Source organism: Thamnophis elegans, chromosome 11, assembly GCF_009769535.1.
Source record: "Thamnophis elegans isolate rThaEle1 chromosome 11, rThaEle1.pri, whole genome shotgun sequence".
NCBI classification, from domain to species: Eukaryota; Metazoa; Chordata; class Lepidosauria; order Squamata; family Colubridae; genus Thamnophis; species Thamnophis elegans.
In genome coordinates this window covers 46,224,932-46,240,817 of record NC_045551.1, presented here as the reverse complement: position 1 = coordinate 46,240,817, position 15,886 = coordinate 46,224,932, and the positions used below count along the sequence as shown (strand labels likewise).

The 15,886-nt window shown below is 35.0% G+C and overlaps 1 protein-coding gene across 2 annotated transcripts in view; it reads left to right on the top strand.

The window, feature by feature from the left end:
* The window catches only part of MBNL2 (muscleblind like splicing regulator 2), a 43,713-nt gene extending 30,807 nt beyond the window's left edge, over window positions 1-12,906 (top strand). For both annotated transcript variants that reach the window (XM_032226633.1, XM_032226632.1), the window contains one exon: window positions 12,147-12,906. In XM_032226633.1, coding sequence (XP_032082524.1) covers window positions 12,147-12,274 — 128 coding nt within the window. In that variant the 3' untranslated portion in view covers window positions 12,275-12,906. The remainder of the gene's footprint in view (window positions 1-12,146) is intronic.
* The last annotated feature ends 2,980 nt before the right edge of the window (window positions 12,907-15,886 follow it).

The window sequence follows — 15,886 nt, the reverse complement described above, 5'->3', positions numbered from 1 at the left end:
CTATGTTTTTAGAAGTTTCCTTATGAATCCTATTAAATGTCAAATGTCAACAACTAATTTCCAGTTTTATTTTCTTAATCAGTGAATCATAAAGTAATACATAAAAACATTAGGTAATTTAACTGTACTGAAGTAGAGGATCAGTGCAGTATTCTTGCACGAGAGTATCCAAGAAAAGTAAAAGAATGTGAAATTCAGATACTGTATAATTCATTCTGAAGATATGCACATGAAACAAGCACTAAAGAAACACAGGTTATATTATACATATAAGTGAATTCATGCTATATTAAAAAAGTAATTTTTTATTTCATGAGTGTCATAGAACAATACTTGTTTTCAAAAATCGACATGCAGGACATGCTCAGTCATTGAATAGTAGACACCTGTTTTGTCAGTTACATTTTTATTAAGTTTATCAGGATGTAAAATACAAAAGAAAATTAAAATAGTGGGAAATGGGAAGGGGAAAAAGTGTAGGGGAAATGACTATTTTTAGCGCAGTAGAATGGATTAGTAACATTACACCCTCATTTTTTTTTTACTTTTACATGCTGATATATACTAGCCATTTTTATAATAACAAACCTGAAATTTTTATAATAACAAAAATAAAACTGACTTTGGGTTTTACTGATTAGATAATCAGTAAAACCCAAAGTCAAAGTTTCATTTTTTTTCCATCTCAAAATCCAGAATCGGCTTAGTAAATCTGACTGGTATTAGATAATTGCACAATTTGCTACCAACAATTTTGGTCGCCATAATGTAAAAAAGATGTGGAGACTCTAGAAAGAGTCAGAGAAGAGCAACAAAGATGATTAGGGGACTGGAGGCTAAAACATATGAAGAACGGTTGCAGGAACTGGGTATGTCTAGTTTAATGAAAAGAAGGACTAGGGGAGACATGATAGCAGTGTTCCAATATCTCAGGGGTTAAGTTAGGGTGGAAACTAATTAAGGAGAGAAGCAACTTACAACTAAGGAGAAATTTCCTGACAGCTAGAACAATTAACCAGTGGATAACTTGCCTCCAGAAGTTGTGAATACTCCAACACTGGAGGTTTTTAAGAAGTTGGATAGCCATTTGTTTGTAGTGGTGTAGGGTTTCATGCCTAAGCAGGCGATTGGACTAGAAGACCTTCAAGGTCCCTTCCAATTCTGTTATTCTATTCTAATCCTTTAGTCTCAGTTACTTGTCAATTTTTAGAATCTGTCTTATAGAGAGTGAAAATCTTCTGAACATGGGCAAAATTACATCTAGGACACAGTGAACAAATTCACATGAACCTAAAACACATGATGTGTTTTAGAGCAAATAAGTATGCCAGTGCCTGCTAATTAGACTGCTGACTTCTGTTGCAAGCAGATACAACTTGTGAACTATCGATAGTTCTGTCATTTGTTTAATTAGAAGGCATTATAAACCAGGGGGCATTCCTAATATAAATTAGTCTTCATGCTTTACAGAAGCCATTAAAATTGTGCACACAACTGTCTATGGTTTGTGGTACATCGCGTACATCAGAGATGGGTTGCTGCCTGTTCGGCCTGGTACGGCCGTACCGGTAGTAGCCCGGAGCAGCTGAGAGCGTACCAGTATGGTGACTCTTTTGGCCCGCCCGCCCACCCACGCTCTATACCTGTTTTTATGGCAAACGGAAAATTGCGCACTCGGGCACAGTTTGCGGTGCCTGCGCGAGCCCCAACAATCAGCTGGTTGTTGCAGGGGCAGTGGATTGTGCACACGTGCACAGCGCAAGTCAGGCGCATACGCGAACAATGCGTGAGCGTGTAATCAGCGTACCGGTAGTGACAGTAAGAGCAACCCACCACTCACGCACATGTTATGTATGCACCTTCCAGACAATGTTAATAATTATATCTTTACCAGCAAACAGTATACTAAGATATAGTGAATACTGTGATTGACAATCAATACGAAAGCTTAAAAAGAGAAAGAAGTTGGTTGGCTTACTGTAGAATACCTGTAGTTTCTAAGCTCCAGTACAAAGAAAGACTATCAGTTGTTGAACTCTTGCTGCTGACCGCAGCGTGTCATCTATTTCATGTTCCCCTTGTCTACAGAAAGAGTACTTCTCTGAAATAATAAGGAAAATAACAGATGGGTAGTCACTAAATTGTAACAGTACATAGGTGTGTTTACATCGTATGGAAATTACAGCTTTGCACAATTTATATTGTAGTTCATTGATAAACTTTCAAATTGTTCCAAAGATTATATTTTGTGTTGTTTTGTTTAAAAAAATATATATTTTCACAGAGAATCCATCATCAGTAATTTGTACGGTAAATATCTAACCTAAATAAACCATTAAGATATCAAATGCTGATTTGTATCCTTCCTTGAGTTAGAGAGGAAGATCTCAATCTAGTGAACCTTGCTAAGCCTAACCAGACATATCCATCACAGGAAACAGATTAAGAAATCATCGTTGCTGTCCAAAGAGAATTTGAGAGAAGGGCCATGGTTAAATCAGAGTTCCTTATACGGAATAAGAAACTTCCATGTGCAAGAGATTTTGTCTGTTGTCCATATGTTCTGTTGTGCATTCAAAGTTCTGATGCTTTGGAGCAGACTTTCTTATTTGCTGAGACAGGAATGTGGTAACACTGCAGCATTAACTGTAGGCAGGACTATAATCCAGAATATATGTCAAATCTAAAATATCTGTTCACTTAATAAATGCACTACAGGTTTTGATATTACTAAGGTAACCTATGCTACAACCGGCCTCATTAAGGAGAAATGAGATTGAAATGGGAAGGACATAGAAGACTGGGTAAAAATACCTCACCCAACATCACTTCTAAACTAGTTAGATGACTTCTGTATTTTTGTTTTGGTTAGCATGTCATGCATATTTTAAAGCATTTTGCAATTTATTTTATTATTGTATAGTTTATTTATAATAGTTTATTATTTTATCATTTATTTTTAACATTTCCAATCCCTAACTATAATTCTCAGTAGTAAATATTGCACAAAAAAGAAGTAACTTTTCCCATTTATGTTGATATATCAATTTCATAAATTCAAAATAAAATTCTGTGATGCTTTGAAAAATATAAAATATAGCTCTATTGTAAACATTACTTTAAATTAAGTGGCAAATAGTCATTTTAGTAGTTTTAAATTCAAATTATAAAATAAATTGATAGTACATTTTTTTCTCCACAGATAACTAGTTTAGATTATGTACTTTTAATCCTATTAATTTATGTGATAATATTCAAACTCTGTTAAATATTTGAGTTCTTAGTAATGCTTTTTTTGTCATATTTTTTTGTTTTGGAAATGTGAAAATCAAGTAAAAAATAGTGGCACAGAATTGCAGAATTATAGGTTAAGTAGTGCAACAATATGAATGTAGTATATATAATCTCAACAACATTTTTGATAAGTTCTCCAATTATATTTTTGTAGACAGTCTGGAAGAATATGGATTTGTATCTAGTTGATGTACATTACTATAGAATGTTCCTCATCAAACAATAGTAAATATACAGAATTTCCTTTGGGCCACAGTATCACTTTTTCTATCCTTGATTTAAATCATTGTTGTTATGATTCAGCTTTCTGCCCTAGACTTACCAGTACCTATCTTGTTTATAACAGCAGTATCCAAAATGCTTGGTCATCTGAAATAGGAAAGCTATATCCATATGTCTACCTTTCAAGGTAGTCTGTAAAGTTCTAATAAGAATATCTCTTTTTGTTTCTCTTTTTATTCTTTGACAAGCATATTTAATAGTATTTCCATATCACAGTTTGTTCGTTTCTGCACTGTCAAAACTGATGAATATGTATTCATATTTGCCTATCATATTTCAATATAGCAATAGTAATAGCACTTAGACTTATATACCGCTTCACAGTGCTTTATAGCCCTCTCTAAAGGGTTTACAGAGTCAGCCTATTGTCCCCAACAATCTGGGTCTTCATTTTACCAACCTTGGAAGGATGAAAGGCTGAGTCAACCTTGAGCTGGTGAGAATCGAAATGCTGGTATCGGGCAGTCAGCAGAAGTAGCTGCAGTACTGCATTCTAACTACTGCGCCACTGTGGCTGTATAACTGAGAATTTTTGTTTGTTCATGTGCTCATGAGATTTGTATCTCACTTTTGCTCAAGGAATTCAAGATCCAATTTTTCCTTAAAGCAATAAGCCTGTGAAATAGATTGACAGAGATAGGGACTGACCTAAAGTTTCCAATTAATCTTAATTATTACCTTCCTCTGGATTCTAGCTTTCAGCACTAGAATTCTTTAAATGCTGGACTAAAAACACATACCGTAGTATATTTATTTAATATGTCACGAAATTCTTGGTTGTCTGTGTAATGCCAAACTTACTTCTTTGTATCTTTGTAATTGAAAAAAACAAGTATGAAATTGTGTAACTTACTTAGGATTTGCTGAGAGATATAAGAAATTTCTAGAATTATTTACATTAGAACATTTCTTTTTAATATTCACCTGTATGCTATAGGAGAAGAGATCAATTGTCATATATGAAACTATCTTAAATGGCATCAAACACTTTCCTATTTGCTCCCAATAAGCCCAGCATTAAATCTTAACTTGCTGGGACAATTGCTATGTCTTAACATATTTTTTTAGCCTAAATATTTCAGTATGCTACATTTGGGAACTGACAATTTGTTCTCACGCATGTTTTACTTCCACTAGATACTGTTTTTATATACAGCAAGCAACCTTCAATTCCAAATTCACACAATTCATTCCATAATTCAAGCTTATTTGCAAATACTTTATGTAAATCAACAATTTTCTCTCATTCATACATTTCTTAATGACCTGATAAACAGCAAAGCTTTGGTCTGCATATCCCTGCTTAACATAAAGCTGCATTGCACAGCCCAAATTGTGTTCACCGTGACTTTTTGCATCCTTTCACTCAGAATTTTAACAAATCCCTTCAATAATTTAATGACCCTGTAGATTCCCTTTATTTAGGGGGAACATAACAGAACTGCAGTTCTCATTTGTCTGTGGCGTGCAACTTCAGGAAAAGAGGCAAGATGGCAGAAATAAAACTAGCTTGAACTGTGTCAGTCTGGGATTCAAACACTAGAGAGTTCCACAAGCCAGTGCAAGCCATAAAGTCATAGAGTCACAGAAAGAGAAGAAAGCAGGGACACAGGCTGGTGGAGAATTCTTTTTGATGGAGAGCAAAATCCTGTCAACAGCTCTGAAATACCATATTTTTCAGAGTATAAGATGCACCTTTTTTCCTCTAAAAAGAGGCTAAAAATCTGGGTGTGTCTTATACACTGAATACGGCATTTTTTGCCTCCTGAAGCCCCGCCCCTTCATCAAAATGGCCATGCATACCCTTATGGAGGCTTTCAGAGATCTCCTGGGGGCTGGGGAGGGCAGAAATGAGTGAAAAGGGGGGGCGTTTCCCACCCCCAGCAGCACTCTATAAGCCTCCATAAGGCTATACATGCAAATTGTTTTGGCAAAAAATGGGCTTGTTCCCCCCCCCAGGAGCACTCTGCAAGCCCCCCCCCCCGGCTATTCATGCCTTTTAAAAAAAGAGCCTGTTTTCGCGAAAAACAGACCATTTTGGGGAGGTTTCCAGAATGCAAAAACTCCCCCCCACCCCTTTTTGGAAAGTTCTTTAGTTAGTGAGGTTGATGAGAATTGCATTGGTCAAGTGCTGTGCCAGCAAAAACAAAGTTTTAGGTGCTACAAGTTGTGAGCGATTCCTTCTCCAGCACATGGATAAATACACCTGGAAACATCTACCTACCTACCTACTCTCTCTCTCCCTACCTACCTACTGTATTTCTCTCTCTCTCTTTCTTCCCCTCTATCTACCTATCTACCTACCTACTCTCTCTCTCTCTTCCTACCTAGCTACTGTATTTCTCTCTATATCTATTTCTCTCTCTCTTTCCCTCTACCTACATACCTATCTACACACACTCTCTCCCTACCTACCTACTGTTTTTCTCTCTCCCCCCTACCTATCTACTGTATTTCTCTCTCTATTTTTCTCTCTATCCCTCTACCTACCAACCTACCTACTCTCTCTCCCCCCTACCTATCTACTGTATTTCTCTCTCTCTCGCTCGCTTTCTCTATCCCTCTACCTACCTACCTACCTACCTATCTACACTTTCTCCCTCCTTACCTACTGTATTTCTCTCTCACTCTTGATTTCTCTCTCTATATATCCCTTTATCTACCTACCTACTTACCTAACTTCTCTCTCTCTCTTTCTCTTCCTCTCTATCCCTCTATCTACCTACCTACTTTTTTAAAAAAATTGCCTCTTCAAAACCTGGGTGCGTCTTATACTTTGAAAAATATGGGTAGTTCCAGATCAGAGGTGGGCAGCACATAAATTAATAACTGGTTCACCCAGCCCTGAAAATGTGTGCGCCCTCCATCCATGCATGTGCCTGGCCTTCTGCGCATGCGCTTTATTCGCATGTGTGCCTTGCGCGCATGCATGCAGCATAAAAAGCAAGGCTAGGACAGCATAGCCTGCAGATCGCAAGCACCGGTTCGCTTGAACTGGTCCAAAACAGCAGCAGCCCACCATTGTCCCAGATAAAGATACAGCTGAAGGAGATACGTTGTCCTTGCTACCTGAGTAGCTGAGCAGATCATCGTTGCTCTGTTCTCCGAAGTTGCTGGTGCATCCTAGACCAGGACACCTGGCTAGGATTGGGACCGCATCATACAAGTCTGCCTTACCTGCTTTTGCTTATTCCCTCATCTGCTCAGGTGGCCACTACCTGCCAGTTTCAAAACTGACAGCTCATCAAATGTGGTACCTCATAACAGGAGGGGAACAAATGCAATCCATATTTTCAGAAAAGATTTGCTTTAATAGAAGCATGTATCACAGGAGATAATTATTCCATTGAACCACATTCCTTGTGGAATACGGTGCCCGTTTCTGGGCACCACTGTTCAAAAATCAAATTGGAAGCAAGTCCAGATGAAAATTACTAAAATGGTGAATTCTGAAAACCAAGCTCTCTGGGGAATGGTGAAGGATCTGAGTAAGTTTAACCCAAACAGGCAACTGAAGGAAGGTATGATAGCAATCTTCAAATATCTGAAAGACTTTCAAAAAGAAGGAATGGATTTCTTTTTAATTGCTTCAGAAGGATAGCAAATGAATGTAGAAGGAAGGAGGTTAAACATAGGGAAAGTTATTGATGGAACATGAGATTGTGTTCTTCTTACTAGAGGTCTTTAAACAGGCTGGATAGTCATTCATCTGTCAAGATGTCATAGTGGATGTTGAATTCGGCATGCAAATCAGACTAGATCTCAAATTATTATCAAATCTGATTCTGTGGTTCTATTGATAGCTCCTGTTATACAAGATTATGTGACTTTCACAGATCTATTGCAATTCTCCCTTTGAGAAGTCCACACAAGATACTACCAGGCTACTACTACAAGACACTGCAACTGTTAAAATTGTAAGCCAGTTGCCAATCACTTGAATCACAATTACATGACTGTTGTAGCCACAACTTTGAGGACTGGTTGTCAGTCTCCTCATTCAGCACTGTCATAACTTTAAACACCCAGTGAACAAATGATCATTAACTGAGGATTGCCTGTAGGCAATTATAGGCAAACAGTAACAAAAATTATGGACTTTTCAGTGGATTAAATCCAATTGTACTCTCCAGATGAAATTTCATGTAATAGAAAAGTAATTAAAATTTATATGAAGGTCCAAAACTTTTGAACACTGTCTTAACAAAACATGTTCATGGAACTTAGATCCAGGAAATTACAGCCCAATCGTCTTAACATCAATACCTGATAAAATCTTGGAAAAGATAATCAAGCAGTGGATTTATAAGCACCTAGAAATGAATAAGGTGATCCCTAGAAGACAGCAGGTCATGCCAAACAAATCTATGGCTTTTTTCCATAACGCAACTAAATTAGTGAATCGAAGAAAATTTGTCGATATAGTATACTTAGATTTCAGTTTGACATTTTATAATATAGACCACAGCCTGTTTTTGATAAAGTAGAAGAATGTGGGATAGATAGTACCATCACCACATAGATTCACAATTGACTGCCCAACCGCACTCGGTATGTGATTCTCAATGGAACTATAGTATATCTACATGGAGGGAAACATATAATGGGACACCTCAAGGTTCTGTCTTGAGCCCACTCCTCTTCAACATCTTCATAAATGATCTAGATGAGGGAACAGAAGGGGAACTCATCAAATGTGCATATGACACCGGGCTGGGGGGAATTGCTAACATTTCAGAAGATAGACTCAGCATTCAGAAGGTTCATGAACATTGGGCCCTAGTCAATAAAATATGCAGTTCAGTGGTGAGAATAATAAGGTCCTGCACTTAGACAGGAAAAACTAAATGCACAGCTACATAATAAGTGATACCTTGCTCCAGTAGTAATTGTGGGAGGGATGTCCCATCAATTAAGTCGGAACCAACAGTGTGTTGCAGCTGCCAAAAAAGCCAATGCTTGTGCTGGGCTACATCAACAGAGGGACAGTGTCAAGCTCACAAGAAGTCATACTACTGCTTTATACTGCATTAGTAAGATGACACAAAACTCTGTCCAGTTCTGGCCCTTATGATACAAAAAAGATACGAGGCCTAGAAAGAGTGCAGAGAACAGCAACAAAGATAATAAGGAGCCTGGAGGCTAAACTGTATAAGGAACTAACAGAAGTAGCCTAACAAAGAGAAGACTTAGGGGTGATATGAAAACCATCTTCCAATACTCAACAGACTGTCCCCAAAGTACCTGAAGGTAGGATAAGAAGCAATGGGGGGAAGCTCATCAGAGGGGGACCCAACTTGCAATTAAGGAGAAATTTCTTAATGGTGAGAACAATTAACCAGTGGAACAACTTGTTATATTTTTTTTGTAGTTTTGCATACTCTTAACCACCACAAATACATAGGTGTTAATTATGTCTTCGAGTGCAATAAGAAAATTTCTTGTGCTACTGTTTGGTTATATGCAAAAGTTTAGATTCCCATGGTCAAATTGTATGTTTGGATGAATGAAATTTGACACAACCTCTACATATTAAGTTAAAAATAGCATTTGGCAATAATGATAGCGCTTAGACTTATATACCACTTCAAAGTGCTTTAAAGCCCTCTCAAAGCAGTTTACACAGTCAGCCTATTGCCCCCAACAATCTGGCTCCTCATTTTACCCACCTGGGAAGGATGGAGAGCTGAGTCAAACTTGAGCCAGTCAGAATAGAAGGAATCAAACTGCTGACAGTCAACAGAATTAGCCTGCAATACTGCATTCTAATCACTGTACCACCACGGCTCTTAAAATGACTTGTTCTGCAAATTTATTATATGCAATTATTTACAGAGAATAAGAAAAGAGTTAATATAGTACACTTGGACATTTGGATACACTTTCAGCTGGTAATTATGACATCTCCTTTGGCAGAAATAACAGTTTCCAAATGTTTCTGTAGGCAGTAAGAATCTTTCTGCTCTTTTGTTTTTTTTTTTTTAGTTTATTAAAATATTAAATACAAAAGAAAATAAAAAATTAAAGGAAACTAGGAGAAGGGAAAAGGGACGGGAAAAGAAAATGTAAGGTAAAAGGGGGGGGGGGAGAAGGTGTTGACTCTTGTTCAGTAGAAGATAATAATATTACAGCCTCAACATTTTACTTTTACACATTAATATATACTAGCTATTTCTATAACAACAAATCTATCTAATCAGCAAAACCAAAATCAAAGTTTATTTTTTTTATCACAAGCACAAAATCCAGAAGCTATTTCCAAATAAAAAACATAATTAAATATGTTTTATCTTCTTTGAATAGAGCAATCAATTTAACCATCCTTGCTTTTTCTTCCTTGCTGTGGAAATTATATATTTCTGTTTGCACTTAATAGTCTTTAGAAACGTTATAAACTATTACCATTTATGTTAAATTCACTATATTCTTTCAGATTCTTTAACCTTTTTCAAAAGGAAAAAAACCACTTTTCATCCACTTTAAAACACTATCCTTTCCTTTAAAAACATTTTCAAAATCAGTAAGCTTTAATATATCTGTTTAAACTGCCTCTTAACAGCCATACTTTAAAATTCATTTTCAGTAATATTTTGCAAGCTTTAAAAATTACTCAAAAATCATACATGAAAGAAAAAACCATTTTCAAACTCACGTTATAAACACAAACAAAACATAAGCTGCATTAAAGCTTTCTTTCAATTATATAGATTAGACTAATGAAAATCCAACTCAAATTCACTAATTAAATTTAAATAACTCCAAGTTATCCTCAATAGAATATTTTTCTTGTTTAAAGACTTAAAAAATTTTTAAGTTAATACATCTTTTTTTAACTACCTATTAACAGATATTTTCAAATACAATTTCAATAAAATCTTACAAGCTTTAGGAATTCCTTAATATTATAGATATAGAAAGATATACATATATATAGATATTCAAACCACTTTACATTAAAACTTTCAATTACATATATCAGACTGATAAAAACCTATCCTAATTCCAATTAACTCATTAAGTTTAAGTCACTTGTCCCAGTTTATCTTCAGAGAATAAAATCTTTTTCTTTGGAATGTCTATCAAGTAAATTATACATTCTCATTTTCTCAAGAATTTCTCTCTTTATGCCTTTATAATATTTTTATTAGTTTATAATGTAAAATGCAAAAAAAATAGTAGGAAAAATAGGGAAGGGAAAGGGAAGGGAAAAGTGTAGAAAAAGGAGGAAAAAGAAAGTAAAGGCATTGACTTCCAATTCCCTTTGACGCAGTAGAATAAGATAATAACATCAAAACTCAAGTTTTTATTTTAACATAGTATAAACTTGCCATTTTTATAAGAACAGACATATCTAATAGTTAAAACCTAAAATCAAAGTTTCATTTTTTTCCACCCCAAGCAAGAAATTGCCTCAGTGGTTTGGCAGGTTCCTATACATAATTGCAGACCAAGCTACAGATTACTTAAAAATAATACACTAAAACCACAACTTTATACCCTTATATTTCTCCATCAAAGTTGGGAAAAAATACACACTTCCTTATTTTAGCTTTCCTTCAGCAGCCTTCTTGTTGTTTAAGAATAAAGAAATCCCCAAAATCCCCAAAATGGCACAGATCTTCACATACTATGTTAAATCATAAATTTTGGTTCATAAACTGCAATGGCTAGGTTTATTGCAGGCAAAAAATGAAGCGAAACATTCAACTAATACTTTTCTGTGTTAGTAAATTATTTGTCTTGCTCACATACACCATATTAGCGCAAACATGCAAACACATATAGATCATGCAAACAGTTGATTAAAAGATCTAAGAAAGATTATTTTTTTAAAAAACCACATACCAGGGGAGGGGAAAGCAAGTGTTTATTTTTAGTATTAAATTGTATGGTTCATTTCTTAGGATAATGTGTTGATCCAGTTTTATAAAATATGATTACAATCTGATATATTGACTGTCCTAGGTTATTCCAAATTCTGTCTTTATAGTGTATGTGAACACATAACAAGACTTTAGAATATAAAGCTTCAAACTACAGATTTTTTTTAAAAAAAACCAATAAAACAATCTGAAAGCAATCCAAAAAAGTTATTAAAAACATGTTCTAAAAATCATTTAAAGTTATATCGGTCTTTTGTTTTGAGGTTAATTAATTGTAACTTGTAAGAAAAAAAATCAGCCTTTTCAGTCCAATCAAATCCAAGGAAAAGTGGTTATAATTCTGAAATAAAATCCAAATCAGGTGCTTTGTTTTTGAATATGTAATTTATTTCCAAACAACATTTAGCATATAAAATGAGATTAAATATCCATGGTTTGGTTTCTGATGCTCTTTGAAAATTAATTAACATTACTCTTGTTAAAAATTTGCATGCAATATATATTTTAACTTGTAAATATCCTAAATGAAGTGAAGTGAATGCACTTCTATGTGCTATGTAGAATTTTTAAACTATTTAAAAAATAGAAAAGTAGTAGCATTGATAAAAATTAATTGTTCCAGTAGAATTAAATATTCCAATTAAATATTGCATTGAAAATCATCGGTATTTTGTTTTCTTGTCACAGATAATCCTGAAATAGTGAACAGGAATGGAATGGAATGTCAAGAGGCCTTGTTGAGAACAGCAAAGCATTGTTATTGTACATACAACACTGTCTCTTCCTTAACAGAATTGCCACAAACTGCATGCTGAGTAAAGAGTTTATTTATCTGGACAAAACACACACTTAAGAGCTAGTGCTGCTATATCGTATATGAATATTAAGATGGTATGCTTAGTATATTCAAAACTAATCTAGTTAACTACCTGATGCCAGCTGTGATGGTTCAAGACATAAAAGGGTAATATTTTACTTTTAAAAGTTTTATATAACACTGTTTACTTCTTAGGAATATTGTCTTACCACCATAAAATAGTGAATGTAAGTAGTCCCATTCATGTATCGCAGAGTTCACAGTTTTATGACTTTCAATGTTAGCAATAACTGATTTACATTGGCCACTAAATCCAGAATCTAACTACATGAATAGTTTTCCATGGGAGCTGTTGCTTTGGTTGCATGTTTCTTCAACTGACCTCCCTGCTCCCCAGTTTGCACAGAGAAATTCTTTTGAAACTGGACTTTCAAAAGTACTTTGTAATGCTGCAAAGGAGAATCTGGTTCCAATGACGTAGGTCATAGGAATTTAAAAACAAAATACTTTGGGATATCAGTGCCACTAGTTGCACTATGATGATTGTTTGGTGACAAAATAAGTGATGCGGTGGTGAAATCACCACTAGAAGTTCCAGAGTAGTTTTCCTACCATGTTTCCCTGAAAATAAGTCAGGGTCTTATTTTCTTTTGACCCCCCCAAATTAAGCAATTGGCTTATTTTTGGGGAGGTCTTATTATTTTTGAGATGCAGGAGGTGGCAAGCATGGTCACCTCATGGCTGCTGCTGTGTTGTGCTGCTGCAGCAGTGAGGTGTGTCACTGGGCCTGCCACTCTTTTTGCAGCAGCCATTAGCGTGACAGAAGGAGTGCGGTGGCTAGGGTTGCAGGAACGGCCATTAGGGCAGGGGAGGTGCATGCGGCATGTTCCCCCTCTCTTTCCCCCCCTCCGGCCTCGCTTCCTCACCTTGTGTTTTTTATGAGGCAAGCAACCAGAGGAAGTGGGGACAGCCTGCGCATGTGTTTAAATATTTTCAGGGAGGTCTTATTTTCAGGGAAACAGGGTAGCTTGATGTCCTTCGGATATGTAGGATTTCTCCTCTCTATGGTGCGACCACCACAGCCAATGGTCATGCTGTGGGTAGATGGGTGGTTGGGAAATCCAGGGAGTCATAAGAAACCTAGGTTGAGCACAGTCAATTGGATGAAGCTGAAACAGAAGATCTAAATCAGGGATGTCAAACTTGTGGTGTCACGCCGTCATGTGAGATATTGTGACTTTTTCCCCCTTTGCTAAACCGGGGGTGGGTGTGGCCAGTGCATGATGCATCCAGCCCACGGCCTGTGAGTTTGACACCCCAGATCTAAAGCAAAAGTGGCAAACTATTGTCCATTTATGACTTATGGACTTCAACTCCCAGCATTCCTGAGTCAGCATGGCTAGCTCAGGAATTCTGAGAATTGAAGTCCACAAGTCATAAAAAGGCCAATAGTTCCTCACCCGATTTGAGGTAAAGCACAAATTGCAGCAATGCACATAAGCTGCTTTGGGATATGTATGGAGAAGTTATATGGAATCACAACATTCTAGAATTAAATCAAACCTTTGCACAGTATGATTTTCATACCCCTAACAAAAATCTTGACTATGTTATTTTACAAAGAGAGAATATTTTTTAAAGAAGTCTTTGCAGAAGTGCCTAAATTTTGTCACATAAAACTTGAAACTTAAGTGACACTGCAGTCTATATTTGAATCTATGCCAAGTGATTCAGCTTTCAGATTTGCAATCAGGTTACCAAAAATCATTTGTTATAAAATAACTTCTTCCCAATTAAATAAATGGGGCTTCAGATTATATAAGATTATATTAAATTCTATTTCAACTCAAAACTCAGTGCAGTCACTGTAAAAGCTAATAAGTGACTTTAATATAGACGATTAGGAAATTATACAAAAGGATATAAAAAGAGTTTCATTTTAATTCATTGTTACTACTGCCATATTTTTAAAATAAAATTTTAAAAGATTACAACAAAGAGAAAGAAACTAGTTCTTTTAATTGTTTATTTAAAAGTTTATGTCACAGAAATGCAAAGTTATGTTTAATACAGCTATATTAAATACAGAATGTATTATATACAGCTGTATACTGTATCATATACAGCACACATAGGGGCAAAACATTTTAATATTTACTTTTTCAAAACTGCATTGATTTTCAAAACAGTTGTACACAAATTCATTTGTTTGGAAGGTTGTACCAAATACATTACATTCAATGTTTTGTATATTGCACATTTATCACATAAATATATAGTTTTTAAATTAATGTTTCTAAACAAAAATTTGTCTAAAATATGCATAATTATTGGAAACATTTTCCCTTATGAAAATTATAAATGATTGCAGTATTTTAACTTAGGCTTTTCAAATTGAAATGGGTTTGGCAGCATTGCCTATTCTAAGGGACAGATCTACTAATTTATTTTTAATAACTTTATTTTTCAGTATTAATTTTGTGTTTCAAATGTCTAAATGTTGTTTATATTAACAGTAGTTTAATCATTTAAAGAGGAACACATACAGTACACCCAAAAATCTTATGGAAAACATGTTGTAATCTTGCATTTATTTTCATCTGAACTGTGAGAAAAATGTATGCAACTTTTGTTTTTACTTATAAATTTGTCATTATAACTTGTTTGTTGACTTGGCTGTTTACTTAACCTCTGTGCTAGTTAATAACTTTTTAATGGTCCATTTAAATATTTGGTAGATGATTCAACAATACGAAATGGCAAATTATGTATGCTTAAAATATTTAAACTGTAGAAAAAATATATGAACATAATACATTTAAACAATTATTTTCTTAGAATCACTCTGATATTATTTACTCTATTAAGAAACAGACTTTTAAGACATTTGTGAATTTTCTTCCTGGATAAAGACTGAACAAAAGAAAATGTATTTTTAAAAGAATCAGAGAGATCCCCTCTGTTGAATATGTTCTGTTCCTACATTAATCAATATATTAAATTATTTTTTCCAGATAAAGATCAAGTTGATCTCCTTGGGGATATGTTGGAATAAGTGGTTTAGGTAGTTTTAAAGTATGTGTCACAGAGAATGTACAAATAATAAAAATGACATTGAATATGATTGATACCTATACAGTCCACTTTTGAAAATTTAGCCCTTAAATTGTCCCTCACCTACCCTGTTACAGATTTTTAAGGAAACATTGCTCCATTTGTCTTTGCCACATTTTGGTCAACAATTCAATTTTTATTCTGCTCTAATTCCACCTTCATGAACAGGTTGTTGTCTTTTTTTTTTATAAGCATATTAACATTCCTCTGCTTTGAAGAGGAAATATTACTTGATTTCAGTCCTATCTAGGTTATTTTAATCTTCAGGCATTTGCATGGAAGGACTGTACTCACTTTAACAAGTTTCTTAATTTCACCAGTTTCTAGATTTTGACATTTAAACAAAACCAAATTAAACTTCATTCTAACATTAGCTTTATATGAGATCACCAAACAAGTTCTGACTTGTATGTATTTGTGGGTATACATGTGCACACACATGTACATATACTGTACATGCATATATGCTAAACTAACCGTGAATGTGTATGTCAAA